Genomic DNA, 18,634 nt, shown 5'->3' on the forward strand with positions numbered 1-18,634 from the left:
CATATCAATCTTATTGGGAATGGAACTTTTCTAGATTGGCAAGTCCATTTTGACATTCAAGATTTTTGGTTGAATCGTCCAAAAGCACAAATATAAGGCATTTTCACAGGCCATGTAATTTTTTTTCTATAACTTTCTATGCCCACATCACATCATAGAAGGATTATGTGTTCCATGATAAAAAAAACTCACAAGTCACTTAATGTTCTAAAAAGATGATATTTTAACATGTGTCATGACATATTCATTGATCGAGATTATATTATAGTTGTCAATGATGTAACTCTTCTACTTTTCAAAGTTTGTGCCCTTCCACAATTAAAGCCATCACTCCACATGAACTCTTCAAAATTGATCTCATTTTGTGTATTGGTGAGCATGCCCACAAACATAAGAAAACTTAGATATTTAAGGACTCTTTTTTTTTTCCCAAAAAAAAGCTATTTTCCCATTAGTTAGGAGAGATTATTACAGAAAGCCTATACAAGGTGGCTTATCCATAAATCGGGGAATCACCCTCCGACCGAGTTCAAGAATATGACGACATACATATCCTTTCAAACTGACTACTTAATGTAAGTCAGTACCTATAGCTATAAACTAGTGCCCTTCAACCCCATAGAGACTTACTCTTAGTTTTAATGACTTAGAGATGCAACCACTCCATACGTCCGTCGTCAACCCCATAGAGAAGCATTAGTGTTAATATGAATATTATTTATGTAGTTTAAGTAAGTACACAATATCAACATATTAGAGAAATGAAACAAGGATATCCTTTTAGCATATGTATTCATAGTTTCCAATTTCAATACATACTTCACATTTTCTTTTTTTTCTTTTTTCCTTTTTTTTCCAAAAAAAAAAAACTCCTTCCATTAGCTATAAAATTTTACGAATGAGAAGTACAAATCCCTGAAGGGACGCGATAGTTCCATCTTATGTGGATGCCCATTGACTCAAGATGGAACTATCGCGTCCCTTCAGGGATTTGTACATAATCGTCTCATTTGTAAAATTTTATAACTAATGGAAGGAGTTTTTTTTTTTGGGAAAAAAAAGAAAAAAAAAGAAAAAGAAAAAGAAAATGTGAAGTATGTATTGAAATTGGAAACTATGAATACATGTGCTAAAAGGATATCCTTGTTTCATTTCTCTAATATGTTGCTATCGAGTACTTACTTAAACTACATAAATAATATTCATATTCACACTTCAACATTAATGCTTCTCTATTGAATGCATATGTTAAAAGGATATGAATGGTGTTTGCACCAAGCACCCATGCTATATACATACTTCACATTTTCTACTAAACACCGAATGCAAACTCCATTCATATCCCTTTAGCATATGTATTCATATGCTTGGTGCAAACTCCATTCATATACTTTTAGCATATGTATTCATAGTTTCCAATTTCAATACATACTTCACATTTTCTACTAAACATTGAATGCATGTCACATCCTTTTTTGTTAAAGAGCATTTACTCTATCTTATTCGCATTCAATGAAATAAGTCATATGGTCCTATTGATTCTATAGCTATATGAGGTGAGTCGGTGACTACTAATGGAATGGACGATTACTCAAAGGGCTCTATTTAAGATATGTTACAACAAAACCTTGGTATGGTTTACGAAGGGGAAGTTGTAAAAGTGTCTTCACTCAATAATGGGCCAAGGCCCAATGTCACCAGTTATTCCTTACTTTGTCATCCTTGGGTGTTGGAGGGCGCCCTTCATAATACTAGACTTATGCATTGTGAATGGACTCACGAAGTTTGAGAATGGAATATTGTACCCTCTTCTTTTTTAACTTTACTTCCAAGTGTTTTGTGTTATTGTTCATAGTGGAAAAAGAGATTCTATACAATTTCCTTGATTATCTTCATTCCTAAAAGAGCATTTGAAACCATTTTGTAAAAACAAGATATGAATTAAAATATGAAACCATTTTCTGAGACTTCAAGCTTTAAAAACGTCATTTTTGACAATTCCTAAACAAAAAAATATCAATCTTTTGCATGCATAACTCTATTTTAATGTATTGGGGAGTCATGACTTTGTGATCATTTTTATAGTAATATCTCATGTGAAAACTATTTACATGGTATGCTCAAATTTTAATTATGAGGTAATGCATCACATTAGTGGTGATATGTTTTTCAATTCCTTATGTTTGGAAAAATTATAGATGTTAATATTATAATTTATAACGCCATTATGGGCTCCCATCCAAGCCACAAAGTGATTTTTAAGTTGTGCATGATGTCTTGTTTAAGTTAACATGATTATGTTTTCATTCCTTGTGTTTGGAAAGAATATCAATGTTGATGTTGTAATACCATTCATAAGGCCAAAATACGTGACATAACTATTTTTCTTAGTGAGAATTAGGACCACAAGCAATATAAATCCACCTAATATCACATGTTTCTCCAAAATAAAAATCAATAAACGCCTCTAGAAACTAGGTTACTTTCTTGTTATAGTTTCTATGGTTGATTGATTTGCTCATTCCTCATCTTCTCTACCATGGATCAACTTATTATGTTTATTGTGTCTCTCTGCGAGTTTCCTTTACCCTCAATAATCTCATGAACATGCCATGCTTTGCGAGTTTCCTTTGTAAATTAAGATGCACAACGATAAACATCTCCTAGATAGACAAAGAAACGTCTTGTCTTGTTTCTGGAGCAAAGAAAATGTGCATATGCAAGGTCTCTAACTTCAATTTTGAAGAGTTTTTTTTAATTTTTTATATAAGATTTTCTTCAATAGTATTAAGAACAAAACGCCCGAAGGCTACAACTTAAACCTAGTAACCAAGAAGGTTACAACTTTCTTTATACACTGATATAAAATACGAGGATGTTTACATTTGTGATATTCAAAGAGTCCATGGAAGTCGATATTGCCATTGAGGCTCTTGAGCTACCATTGTAAACAGGGGCACCTTTTAAGTGAAGAAACTTTTTCCTTTTCTTGATCTATCAATAAAACGTAAATTATTGTATCGGGATGCCCAACAATTGTCTTTTGTGGGTCGCGTTGTAGTAGCAAATACAGTACTATTGGCATCAAAGTGGTTTATAGCATCTGTGTGGCTATTTTCTAGATCAGCAATGACAAAAGTGCAAAGCTTGATCCGGAATTTCCTTTGGGGGGGAAAACATGGCTCTCCTACAGTAGCCAAAGTTGCGTGGAATGTGTTGATTCAACCTAAAATTAATGGAGGGTTGGGTTTGATAGATCCTTTGATGCATTCAAGAGCTCTCTTGACTAAGTTTGTTATCAGAGGCTTGTTGCCAGGATCAGAAGCTTGGAAAGGAATGTTTTTAAATCAGTTAATGCAATTAACTCCTAAGACATGAGGAGTATGGTCACCCTCTTTAAAGTGGTTGTTCTTGAATGACATGAAAACACCAAGGACAAATCTTGCATCCAATAGATTTTTGCTAGGAATCATAAGAGCGTGGGATGCAAATTAAATCATTTTTGCTAAAGGACAAACCTTCTACCTGGGATGCATTACTTAATCAACCTATGCTTGCCAATTCTCTATTTCGGGATAATGCAAGAACAGTATTGGGCCTGCGTCCTCACCTTGCTTGGGGTAAATTGGATAATGGGCCAGCTGCATCTGTAAGAACGTGGACTCAATTTCAACAAATGTCACAAGAAGGTCGACTTGTACATCTACATTCAGTTCATGGTGCCAAGATAATGACGACTACCTTATCAGTAACATATTCTTCAATTTTGAAGAGTTTTTATTATGGACATAACATCAAATCCATGCCAAAATATAAGGTTTAACATTTATATCCAAGGTCTTGAGATTATTAGTGTAATTTTATTTTATTTTATATTTATTTTTTATACTACTTTAGTATTTTTTATCTTTTGGCTCGCCCGAAGGCTACAACTCACACGAAGTCATGTTTTATTAGCAATACATAGTCATCAGGGGGTGTACCGAATGGTACGAGTGGGATACATGCACAGGATGACCTCTAGGATATGATGAGACTCGCACCACGTTCCATCATGCAACTTGTAGACAGGGTACATTTTACCTTCTTCATCGTCGAAACCATCATTGTTGTCACCACTTCGTTGTCGTCACTTACGGGGCACAAACCACCCTTCATTGTCACCATTTGCGTCGTCGCCACTATCTTCGTTGTCGTCACTTACGGGCACAAATCGCCCTTTTTTAGGTACCACATGTATGTTGTTGCAGGGAGATTATTAGTGTAATTATTAGTGTAATTATTTTTTATTATTTGAGTTAACTAAAATTTGATAAGTACTATAGTGCACTCTAGTTCTCAAATATAATAAGGCATGTTTATATGTGATTACCACATTATTAATTGCATTGCACATATATAAGTTATAGTGTATGTATCCAACTCATTAATATTGATGATATATCGTAGATCCTACAAGCTATGCGAATAGCGCAAGTTGCTGGTTTACAAGCAATAAACTTACAAGTTGCATATGTCTTGGGTTTATGACCATGTACTCAAGATTAATTGAGGTGGAAAGACATAGGGTAATCATGACCATGTCTTATGTGTTTCTTGCGAAAAAATCGATGTATTGTTGTCCTCTTAGTTGGAATATATAATTTACAAGGTCACAATTTCGATTTTGCTTGGTATTGTTGTAATCTTAGTTGGAATATATATTTAGACTTTGTCATTACCACATTGATCTTCCACAACATGTATTACTTGTCATAAGTAACTATAGTTGAGGATACTAATACGAACCATATCATTTTTGCTGAGGTTCCACACATGCATAATAATATTGGTGAAGTAAGTTTGAGGCCACCTCATGACACAATGAAAATAGTGTTTTTTAACTGGTATAGAAACAATGGTACCGATTGCAAACAAAAGTGATGGGCTCTCGCATGTGTGCTTAGTGTATTTTGTCCATTCAAAGAAGATGGTTCTATAGTTTGGTGTAGTTAGGTGCAACACATGTAGTGTAATGTGGCTTCCACGTCTCTCCCATGTTGTGTTACATCAACATTAAAAAGCAACCTCATTCATTAAGGAATCTATTCAAAGAATATTGAAGTAAGTGTAATATAACCCGTCTTCAATATATTTTCACTCTCTTTTGCCTATTCCAAGATGTGTGATATACCTACCACCAATCATTCTAAGGTGATTTGGGTTTCTTTATCTTTATCACAAGTGAACCCATGTTGTGCATTTTTTTTAAGCATTCATTATACTTGTTTTTTTTTTTCCAAAAAAAAAAACTCCTTGCATTAGTTATAAAATTTTACAAATGAGACGATTATGTACAAATCCCTGAAGGGACACGATAGTTCCATCTTATGTGGATGCCCACTGACTCAAGAAAGGGAGAGGACGACCATTGTTAGATGAAGGCTATTCGTTGCCTTTGAACTCCCTCGGAGCCGCCCTTAAGGCCATCATATTGGCTCTTTCAGAGTGGCTACAATTTCACTCCATACCTCTTGCAGTAACCTTGTTGGATGTGCGGTTTGGTTGGAGAAAACTCACCTACATCGTTGTTTCTATAGAATCCAAAGGGTTATTGGGTTGACCAATTCCAACACCTCTTGAGATTTGTCATTAAGAGGAGTGGAGTGGACATTGTTGTTGGAGGAGAAAAGGACCTCTTGTGCTTTTATCACCAAAGTCGCCCCCTCCTCCTGATGCTCGTATCTGCCAATTGCGGCCTGCCATGATAGCCAACATATATTTCCCCACTTGATTGAGCCTTGCACCTGGCATAATTGCAACAAGCGGCCAACCCCCCGCCATATTCGATGGGACGTTGGGCAGTCCCACAGAGCGTGTCGTATTGATTCTACTGCATGTGGGCACTCTGCACAATTAGGAGAGCAAAGGTTCCCACATTGCCATGCTCCCACCGGTAGGGACTTATGTATTAATAGCCATTGGAACGTGGTAATTCGCCTCGTGTGTTGTTTCTAGATTTTCTGCCAAAACTTGGTGATTATTGTGGAAGGAACTTGAAATGTGTGCCAAACCTTCGCAACAGCCGGTTCTTGGGCGGTTTGAGCAACTAGAATGTGGCGACCCAATCTAGTTGTGAATTGGAAGAAAGGGATGGGTTTGATTCCTTGCCCCGCGTAGGGATCACGCCATGTCCATTGCAAAGGGTCCCAACTGACCTTACGTAGCCATATGTTTTCATGAGTACATATATGCCAATCAGGTTGTACTTTGATCGAATCAGGATCTACAATCCATTTATGACCAGTATACGCGAGTACTCGAATTGCGTTATTCTGTGTTGGTGTCTCAATGTCTCGCAATACAGAACCTTCGAGTCTGTCTGGTGGTCCCCTACATCTCGAGATCAAAGATCCCTCCTCCTCGTGGCCTATCCATTGTCATCCTTTGAGTAGCAGATTCCCTAATTAGTAGAGCGTTAATGATTTCCAATCTCATAGTCCATCCGCCCATGATTCCATGTAGTATGTTCGCCTGATCTTGTAGTGGCATTGACATAAAACGTCGCCAACATTCTATACTTTTTCCTGGACCTTCTGCAATGTATCCCCATGACAACCCCTTACGTGATCCTAGTAGTTGATTAGATTCATCCTTGAGACATTGGTTCCATAGGATACGCTGACTGAGCCAAGCAAGTTCGGATCTTGGTTGATCACACTTGAGCCCTCTACGAATGTCACACCATGCCTTCCACATGGATGCATTGAATCTATCCTCCAATTGGCGGGAGAAACTAGGTTTGAGATCCATGTTTAGAATCCATCCCGTTTGGGGGGCCCAATTGACCCCTTTTCGTGGCCTAAAGTAAGTGAAACGTAACCTTAGTAGCATTTTCCAACAATCATTTCCTGGTTGGAGTCCTCGCACCACAAATTTGGCAAGTAAGGCTTTTGATTGTGAAAGGGGATCAATAAGACCCAATCCCCCTCTCGACTTAGGTGCTGTGAGTATAGGCCACGCCACCTTGGCACGAGCTACATGGTCTTCCTTACCAGACCAAGGACTAGTCGTTGAATCTGATGTATACTTTCCTTGGAGATTGTCCAGCATAATAGACTATACCATGTTGTTGCGAGTAGTACTTGATTTGCCACTATGATGCAACCCGCTAGTGACAATTTTTTCGAGCTCCAATGTATCAACTTTTGTTGAATGGAATGGATAACGGGTGCAATCATAGTCTCCGGCGGTATGTTGAAACCAATTTGGAAACCCAAATATTTGGTGGTCACTCCTTGATTGATCCATTTGAAAGCGGGATGTGGGTGCCACGCCGGATGTGTTTCCTGAGAGAGCCATATTGCGCAAGATTTGTGCCAATTGATCATGGCATTGGATCTCTTGCAAAATACAAGTAGCCCACTTTCTAGCTTTTGGAGGTTTTCCAAGTCCCCTTGCAGGTAGACTACTGTGTCATTTGCAAATTCTATATCCAAGATGCTTTGGTGAGAATGAGGTACGGGAAGACCGCGTAGGTTGAGATGCCGTGAGTTGAGAAAGCAAGAGAGTGCTTAGGCGTATAGTAGAAATAAGGATGGAGCTAGTGAGCATCCCTGTCGTACAAATCGGGATATTCGGAAAAAGGGACCCCTTTCACCTGCCAGCGTTGATTATACTTGTTATGTATTAGTATATTAGTAGTACAATGATTTCTTGCTCATTTGTTTTATTCCTTGTTAATTCACCTACGTTAATTGTCTCGTCTATGATATATAAAGCACCTATGTTAATCAACAATGCTATATACTACCTTGATTTTTACACAATGAGCTTATGTGGTTATAATTCCTAGGTTTACATGATTTCTATAGAGCTCTTTTGAGAATTGATTGGATCAATTTCAATGTTGATCATTTATTACCAAAAGTTGTGCCATCTAATTTGTGCCTATGAGCCTTCAATCCATAATCAACATAAGCACTCCTAGAAAGCATTCATGGCAGAACACGATATCTTCCAAGTTCTTGATGCATTAGTGTCACAGTGCATGGTAGCATTAATATAGGAAATTGCACCACAAGGCTGCAAGCCCATATTACATATCTTTAGGAAGGTATCCCAAGCTGATAAGTTTTTTAAAGGCTCAACAAATTCAAGTTTTTGACACCACTTGGCAACATCATAAAATACGGAAGTTGCTAAGGCTGACAAATTTCAAGTTTTTCTTTGTTTTTCCAAATCCCTCTAGACATGAAGCAAAAATGCTATTTATCAATACTGATTAATGCTACCAAAAAAATACATTTGTTGGTAAGCTCATAAATAAGAATTCATTTAAGCATGTCACTTGAGGTCAGATCCATCTAACAATGACATATCATTCAAATCTACCAACTATCCATTTACCTCTACATCAGCCTTCTCCACTAGGCAATGTGCATTAAGAGCTATATACCATCCAGACTGCACAAGCAAGCACACATGGTATTTCATAATCATATCAAAGTCTTCACAAAGCAAACCTTCTAATTTTTACTTTGCAACCACATGAGGTGTGTAATCAAGACCATTTTCTATATATTTCCAGACAATATGTTTTGTATTGGGTGGTTGTGCAAGCACTAGGCTGAAACTTCTGAAATATAAAAACTAATGGAACAAAGTTTCTACCAAGCACTCATGTACCATGATTGAACATTCCTCCCTCTATTATCAATATAGATATTCATCTCATTTTGGTGTCATTAATAAATAGATAAATACAATAGGAAAATTTTCCAACTTTGCCAGAACAGGTTTTCGAGCATTATAAACATATATTAGTCAATCAGTCAAAAGCACTATAATCAGCCAACACAATAATTTGTGATTATGGGATGCAGCATGTAAGTTTTAACAATGGGATTTGGACCTACCACATTATATTTCACACTAGGATTTTTTTGAGTCATCCCCTCCATACTCGGTAGAATTCCCATTCCAAAAGGCATTGCCTCGTTTGAATCTGTTTTCATCATCATCATCGCGTTTAAGTGTGTGGATATTACCTCCCCAAGTTCTGTGATTTTGGTTGTTTCTGCCATTATTGTTATCTCCATCGTTCATTCTCATGTTCAATCCTCCACTCTCCATATTTGATGCCCTGAGTCCCTGTGCAAAAGCTGGATCTGGGTCTGCATAGAGTAATATCAAACCACAGAATTTATGAAAGGAATTGAAAATCTTAAATATAAGCTAAATGAATGAACAATTTGAGTTTATTTTTTGTCTAAGTTAAAAAGGCTACCATACTGCCAGCTTGAACCTCCTGATCCATCATTGTCTGTTTCTGAGTTACTTCCTTTGAAATACGACAAGGGATTCAAATAAGACAGTTGTTTCCATATCCACCCACTATTGCTAGTGTCGTTAATTACATTAGTACTTGTATGATTCACAGCAGATGATGATGTATCTTGAGAGATTGGAGCTGCGTTTGCAACAAGCACCATCGTTGCACGATCTTCTACATTCAGTTCCTTGAGTGTCTTTTCCATATCTAAAAAGGCATAACAAATATGAGAAAGTTGTTTCCAAGAAAACATTCTTTCATGAAACAAAGCAGAAGGGCAAATAATAATTAAATCTATCCCTATATGGTATAAAAGAACAATAGAATACTGGCCAATTTCTTTTCAAGTCACAAGGACAAGCTTGAGAAAAACAGCTACAATATGATTATCAGGTTGTAACAGAAAAGTAGAATTACTGACCCAAAGTATTTTTCAAGCTCCAATGATAAAAAGAATATGGAAAATAGGCCGGTGTTTATTCTAATAAGAATTTAATAGCTATCCTATGTACAACAAAATGAAAGCACACGTTAAAATTCATCATGATCCATCAGACAGAAATACCTTGAAGAAACCAAAATCATATTACAAATAATAAATAGCTATCCTATTGAGAATCTAGACCCAAGACTCTAGCACATAGATATAAGACTGCTGTACTTTCAGTTTGGTGTTGAGCATATAGTCATAATTGGACTGTCATCATTTCAATATGGTGATCACAGCCGATTCTCCATTATGAAATGAAGTGAAAGACAACTTACTAATTATGAACATGGACAGAGCTACATAAGACAACTTCTTGGTGGAGGTCCACTCCACCTGCAGACATTACAATGAATCACCTACTTCTACTCAATAGAACCCAAGACATCTTGAAAGCTCAAAAGAAGAACTGGATATCCCAAAGTTAGACCTTCGTAGCTACAGTGGTAGGATATCCATTCTTAACAAGTGGGTAAGTAAAATCAAAACTGTTGATGGTAAACCTGAGCGCGTAAGCCAGTTTAGAAGCCAAGGGTTATGCACAAAAAACGGGCATTGATTTCCATGAGGTGTTCTTTTTACTCTTTGTGCCCTCTTCGCTCTCACAGCTGCTCTGGATTTGGGCTTTATCAGATGGATGTTAAAAGAACAATCTTGCAAGGTGATTTGAATGGATAGAGATATATGAACAAGCTAGAATGTTTGGCTATCCCCATAAGAAAATTCTGGTATGCAAAATGAATAAAATTCCTTATTTATGGACTGAAACAAGCTCTTAGACAGTGGTATAAAGAAGTTTGACTCATTGACGCTTTTACAAGGTTTTAAACAGAGCCATTCACATCCTTGTTTGTACACTAAAAGAACTCTGATAATAGCCCCATCATCATTTTTTGCCATATATTGATATGTTGCTTACTGGAAAGGAAAAGAGCACATTAAAGGCTCTGAGACAGCACCTGAATGCTGCATTTTCTGCAAGAATCCCTTGCAATCCTGAGCAGATTTTGGGCATGAGGACTCAAAGAGATAGGCATCAGTGATCTGTTTGTTGCAAGAAAATGGCATTGCAAAAGTACTGGACAGGTTAATATGGCTGATGCAAAGGCACTTAGTGTGCCACAACAGCCACATGTTAAGCTTTACCGGGGCTGATTGCCCAAAAACTGATGGTGCAGCCAACTATATCAAAGATGTTCGTATGCATCAGCTTGTCGATCACTCATGCATGCCATAGTTGCTACTAGATCAGATATAGTTCATGTTGCCAGTTTATGGCTAATCCTGGTAAAGCATATTGGGATGCTGTCAAGTCAATATTGAGGAATTTGAAAGGGACAAAGACATTGAATGGATTCTGTGACTCAGGCATGGCTGGTGATGTGGATACCCATAAATCCACTAGTGGCTACATTAATACATTGGTAGATTTGGATTTCATGGTGCTCTAGACTTCAGAGAATAGCTGCACTATAGGATTGCAACAGGTATATAGGAAAGGCAAAGGCAAAATGAATAAGAGAGAAATTAGAGAAAACGATGAGAGGTATATGAAAAGTCCATCCATTTTCAATGTGTTGGTAACAACTGATTGACACTGTAATAAGAGCGATTAATCAACTAAATGGTTTAAGGCATAAGATTTAGAGTCAATCCATGAGCATAAGAGAGATTAATATGTCTTTCTTTCAATACATTATGGAAGCATTAAGAAACTCATAGATTATAAATCAAATCAGTTATGTATGCAATTAGGAGAGATTTGGCTATTCATATTCATAAATGACCACAAGACTACATTTTAGTTTTCCCAAATGATATTTAATAGCATAACAAGAAGATATTAAATCAGAAAATAGAAAGTGTACCTTCTTGCTTAAAAAGCTTCCTTGGATAAAGAACAGCAAGAGAATAGCTCGCATCTCCATCAGTCCGATTGCAATCAACAAATTCTTTGACTGTTATCAAATGATCTTCAAACTTGAAATTTTTCCGAATGCTATCACCATTTGTCAATCGCACTTGAAGATGAAGTGAATCCAAATTTTGCTTTTTCTCTGAATGCAGTTCATCCTGGCTGAGAAGTATTTTCCCTGGATTCAATGATACCTGTTCATTGGCTTTCACTGCTGGGTTTTGTATTGGGCTTCCCTCTAAACCAGCTAATGTAATAGAATGGTTTTGTATGAAGGTTTTGGAATCTTCTGATACTGAGGGATTCTGTGATTCATGGCATGGTGATGAAGAAAGAGATTGTAACAAATTATTTTTAGGTAAATTTTCTGAATCTTCTAATACGGTGGGATTTTCGGGGATGTCCCTTGATGATGAAGGAAGACTGTTTGTGGATGATGAACTCCATGATGTAACACTTTCTGCAACAATTTTCGTATCTTCTGATATACTAGGATTATTAGAAGGAAGACTGATTGCAGATTTAGAAGTTTGGGATGCATGCATTGAACTCTGCAAACAAATTCTGCAATGTAAGAATATTTCCCCTATCTCATATTAGCTTAAAAGTACAATATTACCATTTGGTTGTTAGCTACTTCTATTTCCCTAGAAATGTATTTGAAACTAACCTCTTGCCTCTATTTCCTGAGGTTCTGGATTATAGCTATTCTGGGTTGTCAACATTGGGACACTTTTGAGAGCATCCTGAGGTACCTCAAAGGAATGAAGGACTCAAACATCTGTTTTGGAAAATTACGAGGATTGTGTTTTAGGCAACACAGATTCTGATTCTGCAGGGACCGTGATCAGTACAATGTTGATCTGACCATATGTTTACATTAGCTGATGATGCAATTCATGTATGTCTTGGTGCACATAAACATGTGGCCCTTACCACAGCAAAGGCAGAGTACATCCTGCAACCAAGGCATGTGAAGAAGGGACATGGCTTCTGTTAGATATAATAAATGATCAACCCCAAGTTGTCAATTTATCCCCATATGTACTCTTAGAGTGCACATTTTGTGATAGCGCCCCAAATGAGGAGTAGCTATTGTGCAACCCGACCATATGGGTCAATAAAGTGTCAATCTAGGAAACCGTAGATGAGTAGGACACAATGTATTTAGGAAAGAGAAGTAGGCTAATAGGATTGACTAATCAAGTCAACTAGAAGAATATTTTGTGGGCAAGTTATGATGTACTTAGTCTTGAAGTATGTGCCATTGACATTAAGATAAGTACTATCTAGCACTAGCTTGTATCTAGGGAGCTGGGTCATATTAAATGACAAGTCACTTGACAAAAAAAGAATATCTCCACTACTATCAACTGACTTCACATTTAATGTTACACTCAGACCAAACAGACAGAGAATATAATCCATTCTCTTACACATTGTCTGTGACCATCATCAGTTCCCACTAATTTTGTAGTGAGCTGGTTCAGATCCCAGCTAAGCTCTAAGGTGTGAGCACATGGGTGAACTACTATTGTGAGCTACTCTCGTAAGTAATAGAAAGTTTGTTTTCATATATCCATCTCTGTGATTGTAACTCTATATGTCTACCTAATCGATTCTCAATATTTCTAACAGCTTCCTCATCTAGAGGGTGATTTGGGCATTTGTGCAAAGAACAAGCACATAAAGATGCATTATCATTTCCTACAGAGCATGACAGATGTCCACGCACATGAAGGTGCATTATCATAGCCTACAGTGTGACAGATGACAAGCACATGGATCTTGTAATGATTCACATGGATGATAACCCTGCAGACCTTCTCATGAAGATTCTCATCATTGGAGACTTTCATATGCCTCAACAACTCGTGAACGTGGGCTGAGGATCACCTGATATCCTTATGGACTTTTGTGTTGTTACTCTTTCAGGCATCTTTTCCTTTAGTGGGAAATTATAGTGTAGAAATCAATGGCCTGCCCACTATAGTATCTAGTATGAACCCTAGAATCCCACATTGTATGTTCTTTATGAGCCATCAAATGAATTGGTAATTTGCACCCTTGTGCTATGCTCTCTTTACTGTCTCTCCCCTCTCCAAATAACTAGGAATAATAAGTAATCTTTGTTAGTCTACACCTCAAATATCTAGGCAGTTGTGGACCTAGGATTGACATTTAGGTTAAGTGTTCTGGCTTTTTACATGAGTATGTACTTAAATTTTTATTAGATTTAGGGAAATGGTTTACAGAGTTCAATCCTAACAACACTTATTTTTCACCTTCTTAGTACCTTGAATTTTCAAGAAAGGAAAATTGAATCTGTGGAAACTACGCATTATCAACTAGCCAATCTAGTGAAAGAAAAGGTAGTCTTATATCTTCATAAACTCTAATAAATTATACCTACATAATGAGCATTGAAAATATCTTTTACTCTTTGATCTTACTGTACCTGCACAGCGACCAATTGTTCAAGGGTTTGAAGGAATTCTGATGGAGAAATATATCCTCCTATCAAAATAATCATTTTCTTAAAGATACCGATAAGAATGCTATTTTTAAGATTATACTCATGTAGCAAATATGTGAAACATTACAGCAATTTTCCAAATATATGAACCCACCATGTGCTTTTAGCATCATTCCATTGTGATTAAGGATAGCTATTGAAGGGATTTGTTGGTATGGAACTGTTTAAACAGTTAAGTTGGAACAAATTCACACAAAAGTCTTGAATAAAAAAGCCAAAACATGCACAATTTTTCTATCCCAATTTGACAAGTCTAAGATCATTATCAGACACAAATAAGATGGCAATGACATGTACAATTTTTCTATGCTAACTGGATGAGAATGGACTACTATCACCACACAAATAGATTGGATACAGATTGCTGCAAAATGAGCAGCATCACTACTTCCATGATGAAGACGTAATGCCACAAATCGACATGATATGGTCTCGTGAACCTGTATAAATCAGAACATGATGTTATTAAAACCTGTTTCATTGTACTGAACTATGAATAGTTATACCCTATGCATAATATACAACATAGAAAACTAGGAAAACAAAGCATAGTAAGATCAAGTAGGGAAATAAATTCAAGAAATGATTTACGTTCAGCAGCCATGCAAATGGATCTTTAAATTTGATATTTCATGTTAAGAGAAAACTTTCATGCTCAATAGAAATGAAAACTTAATGGAAAATCACTATAAGTACCTCATGATACATATGAGTATACTATTTTCACCATATAACTTACCTTTATGCAGATAATACACAAAGACTCAACATGTGGATTCTTGCACATATATACAGCAAACATTAAAAAATTAGCAAATTATAAGTACATTTGTACATATGTAAGTAAATTAGTAGAATTGCCTAAGCTACGAAATAACCTCGTTAGCTAAGCACTAACAATATGAACTTGGACGGACTGAAACTTTTGCTTTCAAAAGCTCTCCAACATGGGCTGATCCAAGAGGGAGAGGTCTCTGAGGCAAGGGAAGCACCTTTGGTCTTGGGTGATAATGGCCTTTATCTATCAATGACATGGGTAAGGGGGTCATGGTCTAGATAGGCATGGCTTACGAGCACAAAAAATTGTTATTGCAAGATCTATGTAAACCTTTTAAGAGTTGTGGTTGAGATCCTACTTGTGTAGTCCTCGTTGACTTTCAGCATGAGAACCAGGAATAGAGCTAATGAAATTTGTGATGGTTCTTCATTGATAAGTAGTTGTAGTTGTATTTTTGTCCTTCAAGTTCTTTCTATATCTCTTGAATTCTAACAAGAACAGTCCCAACATCATTGGCCTTCATATTCCATTACCTTAGGGTTGTGAGCCAAAGCCTTGTTTGAGGAGGCAATGGTATCTCCCTCTTGTTTCAATAAAGGAAGCATAATGGTAAGCATAGTATTGCTCCTTTTTCTACACCCTAATGGCGCGATTGGCTGATCTAATCATCTATGGATTTGCATACACATCTGCCCATATCAATTTCTGTTCTTCTATGGATATGACAATTCCTAGAGTAGTATGATTAAATGTTCTCGGTATCATTATATGAAGACTTAAGAATATTATAATCTCTTTTGACTTTTCTAGAAGGTTTCACTTGTTTAGGTTCTAACATGCTAATTCATTAACTCCTCAAGCCTGGCGTAATGCAGATCAAGGAGGCTACAAGAACCTTAACCTTGCTAACAGTTGTGAGCTTTTAGCATAGATGGCATTCACAAAATGAAGAAACTTAGAACAAAAACATCATAAGACTTCCTTTTCTGGCAAGAGATAAAGCCAGTCTGACCACTCCTCTTGCATCCATAGATATGAGACTCCTAAATGTTTTACGTTTCATTATGTGAAGATTTACAGAATTTTATAATCTCTTTTGACTTTTCTCGAAAGTTTCCCTTTTCTGGGTCCTAACATGCTGAGTCTTAATCTCCTCGAGCCTAGTATATAATGCAGATCATGGAGGCTACAATAGACTTAACCTTTCTAACATCAGTTATTTGCTGTAAGCATAGATATCCGGCATTCATGAAATGAAGAAACTTTGAAAAGAAATGTTGCAAGAGTTTCTTTTCAGGGCCATAAGGAAACAAAAAAATGAGACGACTTTATACTTCAAGTTCCTACAAATAAACAGTAGAAGTAGACTGAATCAGAATCACCTTTGAATCTTCCCATGTGATTTGATCAAGCCTTCTTGAATCTTCATTGTCCCCTGCCAGTTTAAATAGCTTGACTCATTATGTACCATGACGAAACACATGTACAGAAACCTTAATATGCATTAATAAGAAATAACAGACAAAAAGCTTGCACCCAAGAAAATGCTTTTAAGATTAAAGTATCAAAACGTTTGCAACCTAAATGCATCAAAGTACCTGCAATATACACAATCAGAATCTTTTGCTCAGATTTTGTAGCTGATATTGCCTCTGAAATTTGACCATTAAAGAATACCGAAGTACCATACGATGAGGCATTTCCAACCTGGTTCATAAACGTATTCAAAGTTCATCAGTGAAAAACATGCAATACACAATTTGCTTAATCAAATTTTGCAGCAAAATACAAGCTTAGACATATGCATTAGAAAATTCATGACTCAAGAAATATTAAGCAGGTCACAAACGAAGGCAGTGTCTGTTATTAAAAGGACGTGTTACAATGAAGGATGAGGTTGACGGTGGAGGTTCGGTAAAGTAGAGTATAGGACATAGGAAGAACATAACATCTACAATATCAAGCATGCCATTGGCAGGCTAAGCGTTGGCTATAATTCAATATAAGAAGGTTAAGTTTTCTTATTTACTTTTTGTTTCCAAAAAGTATAATCAGCCTTCTTGGTAGATCACTATTGGGTTTAATACCAGATGATCTCATTTACCTATGATAAAGGAGACATGAAACAATTGATAATGGATTCACTACGAACACCATGTCTCATGTATATATTAAAATGGCCCGTCTTGTTTTCAAATCAATCTGTTAAGATTTTTGGCATGACACGTCAATATAATTAGGAGGTGTTTCAGTACATAAATGCAGTTGAAACAAAACGCATATGATTGTGAACCATGGATCTTCCTTGTACAAATTTCCAAGCCATCAATGAGATCAATCCCTCTTAAGAAGAACTGATTCAAATAATTATTAATCCATAAGCTATTTGCATCAACAATTCAACATCAATTAAGTCCTTTCAAAACATGGATGAAGCAAATTTGCATGATTTTGAATTATGGATCATCTTTATACAATTCTCCAAAATTATTTACCAGAAGATTTTTAATAAGAATCGATCATTAATCTTTTCACAGCAACAGCACGCATAATGAACAGCTATTTCAAACCTTACAAGGAGCAGAGTTATAAACCAGATCAATCTTTTTAGAAAGGGTTGATTCGGATATCAATCAATCCATAAGCTTTTTGCATCAATAGAGACTTCCTTAAACGAAGTTCCAAGTTATTAACCAGGTTACTCCCTCAAGAAAGGATCAATGCAATAACAATTAATCCATGAGTTTTTTCACATCCACAATCAGCCTAACATGGACAAATTTCAAAGTAGTTTCACGATTATTTTGAACCCATGGAATCATCGTAACACAACCTTCCAACATATCGACCGTACCAATCCCTCTGGTAAGGATTGGTAGAAATAAAAATCAATCCCGCTACATGAGTTTGGACCATGGATCATCACCATCATATAATTTTCCAAGCTATCAACCCATCTTGAAAGGTTCAATTCTATTTCCGATAGATGCATCTAGAGATGTTCAATTCTATTTACAATCAATACATCTAGAAAAGGCAAATTTTTATTCACGGTCATTTCATACTATTTCTCACGGTCGACAATAAAAAGGAACATGGACATATTCCGAATACGAAAAGCAAAAAACAGGCATGAAAATATGTGTATGTAAATGTACACGCGCATATATAAACAAAGAGAAAGAAAAAGAGAGCACAGAGAGAAAGAAAAAGAGAACACATACAGAGAGAGAGAGAGAGAGAGAGAAACTAACCGTGTTGTTGGGTATGGAGCTCGACAGAAGACCGTCTCCTTCTGCCATTTTTTCCTCTTCTTTCTTGCTTGCGTACTGATTTTCAACTCAGTCCAGAGAGAGAGAGAGAGAGAAAGGGAGAGAGAGAGAGAGAGTTTAGGGGTATTCCTGTAATTTATAAAAATGCAGGGGTATTCTGCGAATTACCGAACACCATCTATGCCATTATAGCGCCCGAATACCGTTTTGACGTCTTTCCCTTCACCATTATTCCAAGCAATAATCCCCTTACAAATACGTATTGGATTTGGAATCATTGTGGCAATTTGCTATGCCTAAACCTAAAGTTCATGCATTTCCGTCCACGTTGTG

The 18,634-nt window shown here is 36.6% G+C and overlaps 1 protein-coding gene across 1 annotated transcript; it reads right to left on the reverse strand.

Moving 5' to 3' along the window:
* Window positions 1–8,691: 8,691 nt before the first annotated feature.
* LOC147859244 (Ubiquitin-like superfamily protein) lies at window positions 8,692–18,411 on the reverse strand. Its single transcript, XM_087325630.1, has 9 exons — window positions 18,284–18,411; window positions 16,628–16,736; window positions 16,412–16,464; window positions 14,610–14,691; window positions 14,346–14,411; window positions 14,174–14,232; window positions 11,669–12,266; window positions 9,269–9,520; window positions 8,692–9,155 (listed from the first exon to the last, which is right to left on the reverse strand). The coding sequence occupies exons 1-9, from the start codon at window positions 18,329–18,331 to the stop codon at window positions 8,914–8,916; spliced, it is 1,509 nt and encodes a 502-aa protein (XP_087181756.1). The 5' UTR covers window positions 18,332–18,411; the 3' UTR covers window positions 8,692–8,913.
* Between the last annotated feature and the right edge of the window lie 223 nt (window positions 18,412–18,634).

Source organism: Azolla caroliniana, unplaced genomic scaffold (assembly GCF_043228905.1).
Source record: "Azolla caroliniana isolate FFs.n. ecotype wild unplaced genomic scaffold, voAzoCaro1.0.p SCAF_10, whole genome shotgun sequence".
NCBI lineage: Eukaryota > Viridiplantae > Streptophyta > Polypodiopsida > Salviniales > Salviniaceae > Azolla > Azolla caroliniana.

What these genes read in the sequence shown, in the direction of transcription:
- LOC147859244 (XM_087325630.1), bottom strand. Translation starts at nt 18,331, where the DNA reads ATGGCAGAAGGAGACGGTCTTCTGTCGAGCTCCATACCCAACAACACG. An exon ending in TCTGATTGTGTATATTGCAG is followed by an intron (nt 16,465 to 16,627) that starts GTACTTTGATGC and finishes TTAAACTGGCAG; the next exon opens with GGGACAATGAAGATTCAAGA. An exon ending in GAAGCTTTTTAAGCAAGAAG is followed by an intron (nt 9,521 to 11,668) that starts GTACACTTTCTA and finishes ATGCCTTTTTAG; the next exon opens with ATATGGAAAAGACACTCAAG.